The sequence below is a fragment of the Malaclemys terrapin genome, chromosome 4, assembly GCF_027887155.1.
Source record: "Malaclemys terrapin pileata isolate rMalTer1 chromosome 4, rMalTer1.hap1, whole genome shotgun sequence".
In the NCBI taxonomy this organism is placed as follows: Eukaryota; Metazoa; Chordata; order Testudines; family Emydidae; genus Malaclemys; species Malaclemys terrapin.
Window position 1 is genome coordinate 92,706,933 of NC_071508.1, and position 14,489 is coordinate 92,721,421.

A 14,489-nucleotide genomic window follows, 5' to 3' on the forward strand; every position below is an offset into this window, starting at 1 on the left:
TAAGTGCCTAGGGCCACTATTCTGAATACTGGCACCATTTTCCACAGGCTGGGGTGATAGCAGCTGATATCTTGCTCCTGAGGGTAACCGAGGATGCAAGATTGCAGCTCCTGCTTACATGTGGCTGCAGAGCAGGTCCGTATGCTGCTTGCCTATGTGCTGCTTTGTTGCCTGCAGAAATTATTGCTGATTTGTGCAGCAAAGTTTCCTATAGCAGGGGGAAAAACAAAATAGCCCTCCCAGGCAACTTTTGGCAGAGGATTGCAGAGAACCTACAAGAAAGTTTCCTAGCGATCTCTAAGGAGGATTCCTGGGACATCCTGGTGGGCATCAACAAACTTTTCCACAGGACCCCCTCTGCCTAGGTGCATAGGGGAATGAGAAGCATATACTGTGCCTGTGTTGGTTATTTAAGTCCTCCTTTTACCCTGATTAAAAAAGCAGAGCTCTACTTCTTGTCTCCCTGCAGTATCAAAGAACAAAGTATTTTCCAGAGCTCCCCTTTCTTGCATCAGGCGTGCCACAGCCGGAGTGCTGGGACTGGCTAGGTCCCTCTGGAGTTAAGAAGAGGTCCTGGCTCACCATGCCACCGGACGTCCCTGTCACCTGTCCCAATCCTCCTCTAACTGCACTTCCTCTTCCACCACATCTTCCTCGGGGTTGACTCCACTGACCACTATCTCCAGCTCCCGTAAAGCTCCTTGTAGAAGCAGCAAATCTTTAGAAATGCACCAGACCAACGAGTGGTCTCCCTTGCCTTCTGGTATGCCTGCCTCAGCTCCTTGAACCTGGCATGGCACTGCTGTGTGTCCCTATTGTGCCCCTTCTTCTCCATGCCATGAGCAATCTGCCCATAGATATCAAAGTTCCTGAGGCTGAAGTGGAGCTGTGACTGCACAGCTTCCTCTCCGCACAGACCCAGCAGATCCAACCACTCAAGTGTACTCCGGGCAGGCGCACGTTTTGTTTCAGGGAGCCAGCATGGTCAGCTGGGCAAATACTATGTGAGCTCTCCATGCTGAGCAAACAGGAAGAGGAATTTCAAAAATTCCTGGGACTTGAAACTGGTGGTCAGAGCGGTCACAATGGGCTTTGTGGGACACCTCCTGGAGGCCACTTAGGGTGACATAAGCAACACAGTGTTTACACTGACACTGCGTCAGTCTAACTACATCCCCATAAGCCCTACACCTGTTGCCAAGGTGGTTTTATTAAGTCGGCGTAGCAGGGGAGTTAAATCAGTGGGACGAACATTGTAGTGTGTATACCTCCAGGTAGGTCCATGTAAGCTGCCTTATGTTGACTTAACTGTGTAGTATAAACATGACCTTAGAGAGGTGATCTGTGACCCTATCTTAGTCCAATAGCCAGTAGATTTTGCTATGCAAGATCTTGACCAGTTCTCCATGAGATCTTGTTCTGGAGTACACTTTACAGCTTGTGTTCCCTAACTCCTATGGAGATGTGGTAACCACTGTTTGTCTGAGCAAAGTGGCAATGACCTCTTTGATGACCACCAATGACTTCTTACACCAGCATAACAATGATGTGGAAAGGTGTATGCACATGTATCAAATGTGGTGGGGTTCTGTGCATGTTGGGGTTTGTAATCTTTGTGAAGTCTATCAAATATGGGGGTCTATGTCTATTTTGTGTGTGTGTGATTTATATCAATTGTGTATAGCAGTTGTGCAAGGGGCCATGTGTGTATGGGGGTCTATCAGTTGTTCTATCAATATTAAATTGATGTGTTTTGTAGGAATTAAAATTAAATGGCCTGTTTTGTGGGGAGCATCAGAATTACTTGGTGTTGGATGACAGAATCAGTTGTCGGTCTTTTCAGTGGTGTGTGTGGCTTTTGCAAGTTACCATCGCGTTCTTCTTCTTTTTCTTTTTTCCTCCCCAATCTGCCCCGGTCTGGAAACTGGCTTTGCTGCTCTAGATCAGTGGTTCTTAAAGCCGGTCCACCGCTTGTTCAGGGAAAGCCCCTGGCGGCCTGGGCCAGTTTGTTTACCTGCCGCATCCACAGGTTTGGCCGATTGCGGCTCCCACTGGCTGCGGTTTGCCGCTCCAGGCCAATGGGGGCTGTGGGAAGGGCGGCCAGCACATCCCCTGGCCCGCCCTGCTTCCCACAGCCCCCATTGGCCTGGAGCGGCAAACCGCGGGCAGTGGGAGCCGCAATCGGCCAAACCTGCGGACGCAGCATGTAAACAAACCGGTCCGGCCTGCCAGGGGCTTTCCCTGAACAAGTGGCAGACTGGCTTTGAGAACCACTGCTCTAGATTCAACAGCAGGCTTAAGTAGCTGGTGGTGAGAGGGTTCTGTCATAGCACCCTTTGAACTAATGGCAGATTCGTGATTAAAATCCTTATTTGGAGGAAATGATCTTGTCCCCTATATTTATGTTATACAAACGGTTATTGTTTTTACATGGCAGTAGGACCTGTGAGGGCCCCATTGTGCTAGGCCTTGTACACACAAATAGCAAAAAGATTATCCCTGCCCCAGAAAGCTAATCTAAGCATTGTTTGAAAAGGAAGATGAGATTTTTTTTTTCTAAAAAATTATAATGTTGGCCTTTGCTGCTGTGAATGGCCTGTGCTCTGAGACTGGCTTTATTATAAGAATACTATAATGGTCCAGACCCCTTTTCCTTCAGTGCCTCAACTGTGCCTCTCTTCAGTTGCTTTTTGTGATATTTAGTACTGCAAAAGATATTGAGAGAACTTGACAGTGGCTAGGCTGCTGGTGTACTGAGACCACTGACAGTCATGCTGACCAATATTGTGTCATTGTTTCCTTGTACTCCACCATCTGTTTGTCTGAATCCATTTTGCCTTATACTTAAATTGTAAGCTCTTTGAGGCAGGGACCATCTTTTTTTTGTTCTGTTTTTGTACAGCACCTAGCACAGTGGGGGTCTTGGCCAGGAGTAGGCTCCTAGGTGCTACAACAATATAAATAATAATATGTACAGATTTAGAGGATGAACTCCTTTTAATCCCTGGGCACTGGGTATCAAAGGCCAGGGAAGGCTGAGCCTCCCCAAACAGCCCTGCGTGGCCCGGTCACACTCCACCCCTAGGTCCTCTCCTGCTTCCCGGCACTCTGCGTCTCTTCCCCTGTGGCCGGGACCCTGGGCAGGGGCTGGCCTGTGGCCAGGGACTCTGGACAGCTGGATCCGGTGCTCGCAATGCCTGCCCCACACTCTGGAGGGGACGATCTGGGTTCCGGCAGGGGAAGGCGGGCGGTAGGGGTGGGCCGGGGGCCCACTGAGCCTGTGGTTCACCCACCACCCATGTTTTAATCCATGGAAACAGGTAAAGTACAGGGAGCAAACTTATCCATACTATCTCAACAATATGCCTCAAACCTCCTCTAGTGATGAAAGAGTTGTTCATTATCTATGCTCCATACAGTCCTTGAGCTCTCTGCTGAGCCTATCAATGAGGGCACTGATTATAGTATATGTTGTGCTTCATATGGCTGTCTTCCAGTAATTGGACTGAAACCTCCAGTGTATGTCTCACAAGCCACTGAACACCTGTCAGATGCAAATTACTTTTGGTCACTAATGACTTCTGTTGAATTTGAACCAATGACTGAGAGGTGAAAGACTCCCTGTTTTTATGACCAGTCTCCCAAGCCATCCAATTTCTATATTCCTTTCCTTCTTGTCCTCACTAGATGCTGCACATCAAAAAACAGAGTGTTTTTGGTGTGGCAGCAGAGGGTGTTAATCTGTGTCGTCATGGAAGACTCTGCTGGCTTCAGGTAAGGGGCAGTTAAAGAAAGAGAGAATGTGTTTTGCTAGATGTTCCACTGTTAAGAAGGCATAATCTGGGGGGAAATCTTGGGCAAGGTCTACACTTAAAAAAATATACCTGTATAACCCACATAATTAAACTGGAGAAAGACATTTTATAGAAGCAATGATACCGATATAAAGTGTTTCATATTGGTATTACTTATTTTACTTTGCTGAACCAGAATAAGCTATACCAATATAAGCAATTCGATATAACTGCATCTACACTAGGAGGGTTTTGCTGCTTTAACTATGCAGGCATAAAGCAGCAAAACTCTTATGTGCAGACAAGGCCTTGATGATAATTGATCTTGAAACAGGTCAGAATATGGGAAGATTAGCTTAAAAGTTTGAGTCCAGAGATGTTTAGATTCATGATAGTAAGGCCTTATCTAAATTAAAAGTTGCATTGGTTTAACTTTCAAGATTTAAAAAACAATTTATTTAAATGTGTCCGAATCCTGTGTGGATGCTCTTAATTCAATTTTAAATCTGGTTTATGTAAAATTAAGTGTCCACACAGGGTTTGAATGAGTTTCATTAAATTGGCTTAAAATAAGCCAGGGCAACTTTGAATATAAGCAAGGCCAAGCCTTGTATCAAGGTCTGGTGGAAGAGGACAGGATACAGTGTTTTCATTTTAACCCTTGCAGTGAAAGGGGAGACAATGAAAGGAAGAGTTCAGGGGGGCTGTTATTCGCTTTGTTTATAGCCAGTGAAGGAAGTGAGGAAATGGAAGGTTGGTTTAATTCAAGCATTGTGGATAGGATTTCTGATATGCATGTTCTTTGCATGTCTGAAAATGCCCATTATGTAACTGCACACAATAAACTACTGAGTTTGATCCCTTATTGCAAACTTGTCTGCGAGTATCTGTTTGAAAACATCTGGGATTATCTCCAGATTAATATTCATGAAACTGTAACCTACTGTCCTCAAGGTACTTTTTGTGAACAACATTTTTTTACAAAGCTGGGTAACAGCAGACCCTCCCCCTTCTTTTAGATCCCTCTCTGGCCTCCCCACCTGCAAATAAATTGGGATTGGTTTGTTTTAGGTAGCCACGAGGAGTCGGGTTTTTTTATTTGATATTTTCCTTCTGGGGCCTCGAGTTTTCAAAAATGGACTGCAAATGGTGCTGGAAGACAAGAACATTTTGAAAGTAAGTGTTCAGAAGGGTGGCAGGGTGTGTGTGAAATGGTTGAACCACATCAGTAAGAAATTGCAATTGGATATTGAATCAACAGCCATGTTCAAGCATCTTTCTTCGGTTCTTCAGGTCATTCATGACTGCCGTTCGATCTCAGACTGCCTGTCACATCAGTATGGAATCATTCTTTCCAACGTGTTTGATACACAGGTACCCTGCTAACTAGTTTGGTTTGTAACCAGAGAACAGTTTCAGCAAGAGAAAAGCTTATTGGCTTGGTGTAAGGGTTTCTTCTGACTCGGATACTAGCAGGGCCGGCTCCAGGCACCAGCAAAGGAAGCAGGTGCCTGGGGCAGCCAATAGAAAGGGGCGGCACTCCGTCTGTTATTGGGGCGGCACGTCGGGACTTCAGCGGCAGCTCAAGCGCTCCGATTTAGTCTTCGGCGACAATTCGGTGGAGGGTGCTTCACTCCGTCTCTTCCTCTTTGGCGGCAGCTCAATCTGGTTTTTCTTCTTTTTTTGCTGCTTGGGGTGGCAAAAAAGCTGGAGCTGGCCCTGGATACAAGCATTTTGCTTAGAATGTATTAGCTGTCACGTTCTAACTAACACACTCTAACACTCCAGTACAGGCAAGGCAAGCTGTATATATGTGTGAACAGATGGTCAAAGGCTTCAATTTGACCAGCCAGCATGTGCTAAAGCAGGAGTAGGCAACCTATGGCACGCATGCCGAAGGCGGCACGCGATCTGATTTTCAGTGGCACTCACACTGCCCGGGTCCTGGGCTCTGCATTTTAATTGAATTTTAAATGAAGCTTCTTAAACATTTTAAAAACCTTATTTACTTTACATACAACAATCGTTTAGTTATATATTATAGACTTATAGAAGGAGTCCTTCTGAAAACATTAAAATGTATTACTGGCACGCGGAACCTTAAATTAGAGTGAATAAATGAAGACTCGGCACACCACTTCCGAAAGGTTGCCAACCCCTGTGCTAAAGCATAGCTTGCCTTGTCTATATTGGACTTTTTGAATGTGTTAGTCAGAACGTGTTAGCTACAGTTCTAAGTCCTCCCCCCACCTTTTTATCCTAGTCAAGAGAAATCTTAACCTACGAAAAAGGTGTTTTGTTTGAGTGCTGGTTTAAAAATATGTTAGGACTTAGTGTAGACAGGTTTTAACACCTTTAAAGATATGTTAGTTGATCATGATCAACGTTGGTGGGAGCTTGAGGCTTACTCCCACTTACATGGGGTTCAGATTGGCCCCTGGATACAGTCAGTGTAAATCTATTTTTACCCTTTCCATCCCTGTTGTAAGTGCAAAAACAGAGTAAATGAGTTAGGCCGCATATGTCTACTGCTGGTGCAGCTCCACAAATGCTAGCAACAGTGAGAGTGATAGAGTAGACCAGGCAGCGGTAAAAGCATCTGGTTCCACAGTTGCTAGCTGTGATAGAGCTGCATCAGTACTACACATGAGGCTTGTCTTGACTACAACATTTTATTGTATTAGAACTTGATATTGAAGAAATGAATTAACCAACACTATGCTAACTATGATTCCACTCAGTATAGATAGGGACAAATTGTTTAGCTAGTCATTGTGCTAAGCATGACTTGTGAAAAGACATAGTCAGCATAGTATAACTTGTCTCAACTCTTAAAATCGTAGTCTAGCAGGATAATTTTTCTTAGTGTATGCAAGGCTTCTCTCCTAACCCATCCCCAAACATATTTTATTTAAATGCCTTTTGGAGCAGATGGATGAACTGTTATTGAGAGTCACCCCCAGCAGCCAAATATCAATCAGAATCACCAAGCCAGTGGTAGGCTTTGTTTCCACAAGCAAATTTTTGCAAAACATTTCCTTCAGTACCTACCATCAGATAACCTGCTCTAGCATGGAAGGTTTTCTGGCTCCTGCATGGTTAACTGACACATTGTTGAAAACAATTGGCAAGGCCATCTGCATAGTGAGTGTCTGGTCTAAGCAGACAAGTTGCACTGGAAGTGGGCTGTAGCCCATGAAAGCTCATGCTCAAATTTGTTAGTCTCTAAGGTGCCACAAGTACTCCTGTTCTTATTTTGGTGGGAACTAATATGCTCAATATTCCCTCTCTCCCCCATTGATAGATCTCTTGACTGATTCATAATTAGTCCAGCTCTGTCTTGATGGGAGGTAAATTGGTTTAGTGGCGGAGTAGATGCATTTCACATCCAGTATATCTAAACTGATGCAAACAGTCCTTCCACTGCTGTCTCACTGCACCAGTCACTGAAGAATCAACTTGTTTTCCTTTCTGCACTCCATTGCACTGGGGTCAATGTGCCCAGAAGTCATCACATCTTAGTGCAGGCAAACCCACATAGACCTCATTTATGAGTTACTTTATAGCAAGAAAATACCAGTTCTTACAGAGCCACAACTTTTCAGAGGAAAATTCAAAAGATGTATCAGTATGCCTCACTCAGCGGCATGGTCCCGCTGTTACGAACAGCTGGGCAGATATTAGGAACAATGAAATTATTTGTTTACAGAAAGAATCTCTAGTGTAGACATGGCCCAAGTCTGCCTGGCTTGACAAAAATATTTTATTTATCTTCTACCTGTGAGACGATTGTTGCAGTAACTACCCAATCAGGTGCTATCAGTTAAGTGATATAACATTCAATGCAGTCCATTTGTGCATAGCTATGTGTGGCTTTTTATGTACTTTTGTGAAAGTATTGATTCTATAGCTTTACTACTGTGTTATAATACCAAAGCTTATAGTTTTTGTTTATAAATTTGTTTCATCATATTTTTCCTCATTTTTTGTTTAATAATTTAAGAAACAACAAGTTTAGTGAGAAAGGAAGAAATCTATCAGGAACTTTCCCTAAACAGATAACTGTAACATTTTAAAGGGAGTGGGTAGAAAACTGTTAGCTCTGAGATTGTACACAGCCGAAATAAGGATTAATTTGATGGCAGCAAACTTATCTAGAGGCTGTGCAAAGAGTGGCCCAGGAGAGACAGGGATGGCGGAGCCTTGTTCATGCCCTAAGCCACATTTGAAGACATGGGAAAGATTCCAATTTGGAAATTTTATTTTTAATTTACTCTCCAGTAACAAACTTCTATATTCTCTGCTTTTTGGGCCAACAGATGCTGGTCATGACATACTGATCCCTTTCATATTCCCTCTGCAGGTTGCTGATGTCCTGCATTTCTCCAATATAACAGGTGGGTTCCTTCCACATCGCATCAGCTCCCTACAGGAGTGCTTGATGCGACACCTCGAGATGTCCCCCAAAAAGGTGTCCTTCCTGGTGTACAGGCAGCAGGCTGTTCAAGTGAGTGGCTCAGCCAGTTCAATACCAGTCATTGTCTCTAAGGAGACAATCAAGAACTGTACATTGCCCCTTTTTAAATGTTTGTCTGTCATGATTGTCGATTGGAGAAGGAGCTTGACGGTAGGAAACTCAGATTTAATTGGTGCAGTTTGGGATTGTAACTGAGGGAGTTTGACTCTAGTTGGTATTATCTAGGCAATCTAACCACCTAGAGAGCACACTAGATGACTGGTGCCACCCATACTCAGGGTCACCAGCTAAAGGGGAGGACATGTGACCTCCTCACGTGACTCCTCCCTGCCCCACCACCAGCCTGGGGCCCCTGCGCTCTCCCTGGCCCTCCCCACCCCACATTAGTTGGGTGGGGGACTCTGTCCTCCTGTTGTGCTGGCTCCCCCCAGCATGTTTGGTTGCTCTCCCTAGCAGCCAGGCCCTGGAGCCACTCCCAGGGTACGTCTTCACTTACCGGAGGGTCCGGCGGCAGGCAATTGATGTTCTGGGATCAATTTATTGCGTCTGGTTAAGACGCGATAAATCGATCCCGGAAGTGCTCGCCGTCGACGCCGGTACTCCAGCTCGGTGAGAGGAGTACGCGGCATCGACGGGGGAGCCTCCCTGCCGCGTCTGGACCCGTGGTAAGTTCGGACTAAGGTACTTCGAATTCAGCTATGTTATTAACGTAGCTGAATTTGCGTACCTTAGTCTGAAGTGGGGGCTTAGTGAAGACCAGGCCCCAGATTCTGCCCAGTACAGCACAGCAGCTGCCTGGGAGTGTGCCTGGCTGCAGCAGCAGCAGGCTGCCTCCCACCAGGGCTTGGCTTCTGGGACAGCGGCTGAGCGAGTTGGAGGCCCCCCGCCCTCCCCGGCATGCTGTAAGCAACAGTAGCTGGCTGCAAGAGAGCTTGGCTGGGGTGGGGGCAGCAGCAGCCTGCTCTCTGCCCAGGCTTGACTTCTGGGACACAAGCCAACTCTGAGTATGCCAGGAGGTGCGGGGGGCCTCCAGCTCGCTCGGCCGCTGTCCCCAGAAGCTGAGCCTGGGTGGGGGGCAGCCTCCTGCTGCCACAGCCTGGTGCTCTCCCAGCTGCACCGGGCAGCATCCAAGCAGCGTGGCTGGAAGAGGCTCCGGCCCAACTTGGGCTATTCCCTTCCAGCTCTGGCCCTGCCCCTTCCTCTCTCCACCCAGGCCGACTGCTGGAGAGGCACTTGACCCTGCTGGAGGGGCACTTGACCCTTCGTGCCCCTCTAACAAGTCGCCTTGACAGCAGGTTCAAGCTTCTCTTGCCATCAGTGCTCATGATTGTATTTTCTAAAAGGTCATTTTGAAATTATGATTTATGGGCAAAAAATCTACAAACCATGAAGAGTCATGAAGATCTTAGATAATGTAGGGTATGTCTAGATTGCAATAGTTAAACTGGCACAACTTTTGTGCACAGAGAAGATCTTAGCGGGTGCTACTGTAATGGTATAGCTAACAGGTTTCAGAGTAGCAGTCGTATTAGTCTGTATCCGCAAAAAGAACAGGAGTACTTGTGGCACCTTAGAGACTAACAAATTTATTTGAGCATAAGCTTTCGTGGGCTACAGCCCACTTCATCAGATACTAACATGCGCTTCAACAGCACTGGGAATATTATGAGCATCTGGAAATACAGTGTGACCAGGTGAGAAAACAAAGCACATGGTCAAAAGTTGCTCTTAACTTTGCTAACATTTTTGCTAGGTTAATTGTGTTTTTTTTTCATTTATATTTGGGACATGCAGGAGAATCCTGATATATGGTTTTTGAGACCTCTTCCACCTTCACTGCTGAAAATATTGGCTCTGGAAACCGTTTACCTTCTACCTCTCCGCTTGTTGCTACTGGATGAGATGATGTCTGACTTAACAACCTTGGTGGATGGATACTTAAATTCATATCGGGAGGGGTCTGCAGATCTGCTGGGGAGCACAGAGGTAGACATTATCTCACTGGATTCTCAGATTGGCTGTATCACTTAGTGTCATTTTGCCTACCTCCCACTCGTAACTACCACAGAGTTACTATTCATGCATAACTATAGATATGTAGGCTATTCTGTGCATCCACAATTCAAATACACACAGTCTTCCATTTACCAAGAAATATTTCTTTTAAAACTATTTTCCTTATCTTGCCTCCTTGAGACATCTTATTAGTTCAAATTCACGGATAATAGTTTTCATCCTTGCTTGCAGAGAGCTTGTCAGGCACATCCCAGAATTCCTTGCAGTGGCTCTTGTGATACTTGAAGAAATGTGGAAGTATCCATCTTGAAATATTCATCAATGGCTGTTAGCCAGGATGGGCAGGGATGGTGTCCCTAGCCTCTGTTTTCCAGAAGCTGGGAATGGACACGGGATGGATCACTTGATGATTACCTGTTCTGTTCATTCCCTCTGGAGCATCTGGCATTGGCCACTGTTGGAAGACAGGATACTGGGCTAGATGGACCTTTGGTCTGACCCCGTATGGCCGTTCTTATGAAAGTGGTTCTGGGATGTGGGTTGTTGTTGCAAGACTCCTGATATCCGGAGGAAAGAATTGTTACACAAACCAGAAACAGCAAGGATGCTCGAAGGGCTGCTGACCTCAGGGAAAGAAGTTGTAATGCTTTTCAAAATGATCTTGCTACTCATTGTGCATACATTCTGGTGCATATATTCCTAGGCATCTGCATTCCCGCTGCTATCACTCCATTCACTAGCACCTCCATAACCCTCTCTGCAACAATTCTCTTAGATGTATTCTTCAATTCCCTTCATAAAACCCCACCTATAGGCCTCAATCTTGTAAACATTTACGTGCATATAGTTAAACATATCCATGAACAGTCCCATTGAATGGCACTACTCATGTGTATAATTAAGCACCTGCATAAGTGTTTGCAGCATCAGGGTCTTCATTAGTATTTTATCCCTGGTTTACAGTAATAAAGGTCTGAGTTACCATCAACACACGTTTCAGTAGAAATCATGTAATTTGGGCCTGGGATTGAAGGTTTAAAAAAACTTTAGTCTTGGATGTGTCAATATTTTTAAAAAGTATGCAGATTTTTTTCTTTCAGTGTATAATTTTAGAAGCCATTGTTTTAAAAAGTATACGGTATACTATAATTATAATCTTTAATCAATGCATAGAAAACAAATATGAAAAATCATATCTGAAACCCACATGAACAGGATTTCCTTTGGCTTTTGACTTGTCCCCTGCATGAGAATCACTTTGGGTCGCTGAGATTTTTTTTCCTTAAGCCTCATTAGAATCTCTGCATTGGATTCAATATCTGAAGGGTATGTCTGGAATTAGACTCCCTGAAGAATTCAGATGATTGACATTGGAAAGGACCTCTAATCCATCCTTTTGCATCACTGGATCACACTTTCACGAGGACTTGGGGCTTGGAATACCTACTCTGGAGTTTATTGAATTAGCTATTACCATTGTAAATAAGAAATGAGGCTGGGATATATCCACAGAGGAAAAATGTTCTAAAATTACAGATAGTATTCTACTGCCCCACATTTAAATGGGAAACATGAGATAAGGAATAGTAATGTAGCTCACCTTTAAGAAGGAAACACGATCTAAACTTTTCCTGGTCTGGCCCCAATTCAACAAAGTGCAAGTTTAAATCCCTGGGACTACTCATATGCTTCATCCACTAGATGTCACTGTTGCTTCACAGATGAAGGGGAAGATGCCATAATAATAAATATTTCTTGTAAAGGTGACCTGAAAAGGAAGAAAAAGGTATCCATAGTCTTCAGGAAAAATAGGTCTGAAGAGACCTGAATTTCTAATGTAAAATACATGCAAAAAAAAGGGTGGGGACAAACCCAACCTTTTAGACCATCATTATATGTAATAAAGAAGCAAAAAAGCATAAATTTATTTTCCCCTCCCCACCAGCTTATCAAACCCTCCCCCCCCCCCCCCCCAAAAAAAAAAAAAAAGTTAGTGGGTTACTTTAATGGAATACCCATACTAACAAATGCAGGGGCCCCGGGCTGGGGGTGGGGCAGGGAGGAGTCACGTGGGGAGGTCACATGTTCTCCCCTTTAGTTGGTGACCCTGAGTATGGGTGTTAATCTTTGGTCAAATCTTTGCTGTTAATCCATTGACTTTATAGGATTTAGATTGGGAATTAATCTGGCCATGTTCATTTAAAAAAAAATCCTTACCTATTTTTTTTAATTGCTGTTAAAATCTAACTAGTTCTCACATTTAATGATCTAATTTTCTTCTCTGTTTCCTTTTTAAAAAGCTCTCAGCTTGGACAGTGAAAATAGTTAGTTTCACTTCTGTTTCTAGTCATTTCATAGTCATGCCAAACCCACACAAAAAAATGCAGAATTTGGGCTTGTTTTTTGCTTAATTGGTTTGCGAGTTGCTTGTTGGCTAGTTTTTGGCTTGTTGCTTGTTTGGCTGTTGCTTGTTGTATCTTGTTGCTTCTTCTTTTTTTTATCGGCTCCCGGACAGCAGGGGCAAGGGGGGGGGGGAGAGTCGGGGTGCACAGCAGGCCCACCACAGTCCCAGACTGCATGCTGGGGGGATCTAGTCACATAGAGTGTTGGGGTTCTTAGGGACTGGCTTGTTTTGGCCTTGTTTTGAAATGGGATTAGCTTGATTTTTGGCTTATTGTGAAAGTTGGGGTGCTTATTTACCGCGTGAAAGTTGGGGTGCTTATTTACCGCGTGAAAGTTGGCAACTGTGCTTTCAGCTACACTTACACTAGCAGAGGTAACCTCAGTGTGTGGGAGGAACAACTAGATGTTCAGTAGTTTATGGCCTTCTGTTAAACACAAAGTTCCACCAGTTTAAGTAAAATCTGTTTAAAAACTGATTTATTTAAATCAGTGCAAAACCACTGTGTAGACACTCTTGAATTGAATTAAACTTGGTTCCTTAACTAAATAAATGAAACCAATTTAAAAGCATCTGTGATGGCCTTCCCCTTTGAATGTTTGAGCGCTCTTCCCTCCCCAGTGCAAAGCCTCACTTTCCTGCTGTTTTCAGTTTTGCAGCCTGAGTAATAAAGTAATAAGCTCCCTTTGTGTCTATCTCCTTCCTCGCTGGGTTCAAATATAACATTTTGAGATGCAGGATTCTACTGCTGCCTCTGCCTGAAGAAGAAACATTAAGCAAATAATATTATGAAAAAAGGGGGAAAGTTTATCTAGAGGCTCAAGGTGGCAGACTGCTGATTTTGCTGCTGGGACAGTGTGAACCAGCCAGCTAGAGAGGGTGAACTGGCAATTAAAAGCAGAACAAAGGAATAGGTTGCTTCCTGGAGCTCCTGCAAACAAAGCAGTGAGGGAAAAGCAAACAGCCATATTGATTGACCACATGCAAGCGTCAGGCAAGCAGGTTAAATCTGCATTGAGAGTCTAAAGCCAGCAGAGAGAGCCCAAGTACAGACAAAGGAAGAATAGTGCACTAACAAAAAGGTAACAGAGAGTCCTGTGGCACCTTTAAGACTAACAGATATATTGGAGCATAAGCTTTCGTGGGTGAATGCCCACTTCGTCGGATGCATCCAACGAAGTGGGTATTCACCCACGAAAGCTTATGCTCCAATACATCTGTTAGTCTTAAAGGTGCCACAGGACTCTGTTACTTTTTACAGATCCAGACTAACACTGTTACCCCTAGAATCATAGAATATCAGGGTTGGAAGGGACCTTAAGAGGTCATCTAGTCCAACCCCCTGCTCAAAGCAGGACCAATTCCCAACTAAATCATCCCAGCCAGGGCTTTGTCAAGCCGGGCCTTAAAAACCTCCAAGGAAGGAGACTCCACCACCTCCCTAGGTAACGCATTCCAGTGCTTCACCACCCTCCTAGTGAAATAGTGTTTCCTAATATCCAACCTGGACCTCCCCCACTGCAACTTGAGACCATTGCTCCTTGTTCTGTCATCTGCCGCCACTGAGAACAGCTCCATCCTCTTTGGAACCCCCCTTCAGGTAGTTGAAGGCTGCTATCAAATCCCCCCTCATTCTTCTTTTCTGCAGACTAAACAATCCCAGTTCCCTCAGCCTCTCCTCATAAGTCATGTGCTCCAGACCCCTAATAATTTTTGTTGCCCTCCGCTGGACTCTTTCCAATTTTTCCACATCCTTCTTGTAGTGTGGGGCCCAAAACTGGACACAGTATTCCAGATGAGG

The 14,489-nt window shown here is 44.6% G+C and overlaps 1 protein-coding gene across 11 annotated transcripts in view; it reads left to right on the plus strand.

Annotated features, from left to right (window-relative positions):
- The window catches only part of EXD1 (exonuclease 3'-5' domain containing 1), a 42,142-nt gene that overhangs the window by 18,500 nt on the left and 9,153 nt on the right, over positions 1-14,489 (plus strand). For 5 of the 11 annotated variants that reach the window (XM_054025424.1, XM_054025423.1, XM_054025425.1 and 2 more), the window contains 4 exons: positions 3,688-3,774; positions 4,866-5,168; positions 8,158-8,301; positions 10,066-10,257. In XM_054025424.1, coding sequence (XP_053881399.1) covers positions 3,688-3,774; positions 4,866-5,168; positions 8,158-8,301; positions 10,066-10,257 — 726 coding nt within the window. The remainder of the gene's footprint in view (positions 1-3,687; positions 3,775-4,865; positions 5,169-8,157; positions 8,302-10,065; positions 10,258-14,489) is intronic. The other 6 variants (XM_054025427.1, XM_054025434.1, XM_054025429.1 and 3 more) reach the window with 5 other exon arrangements.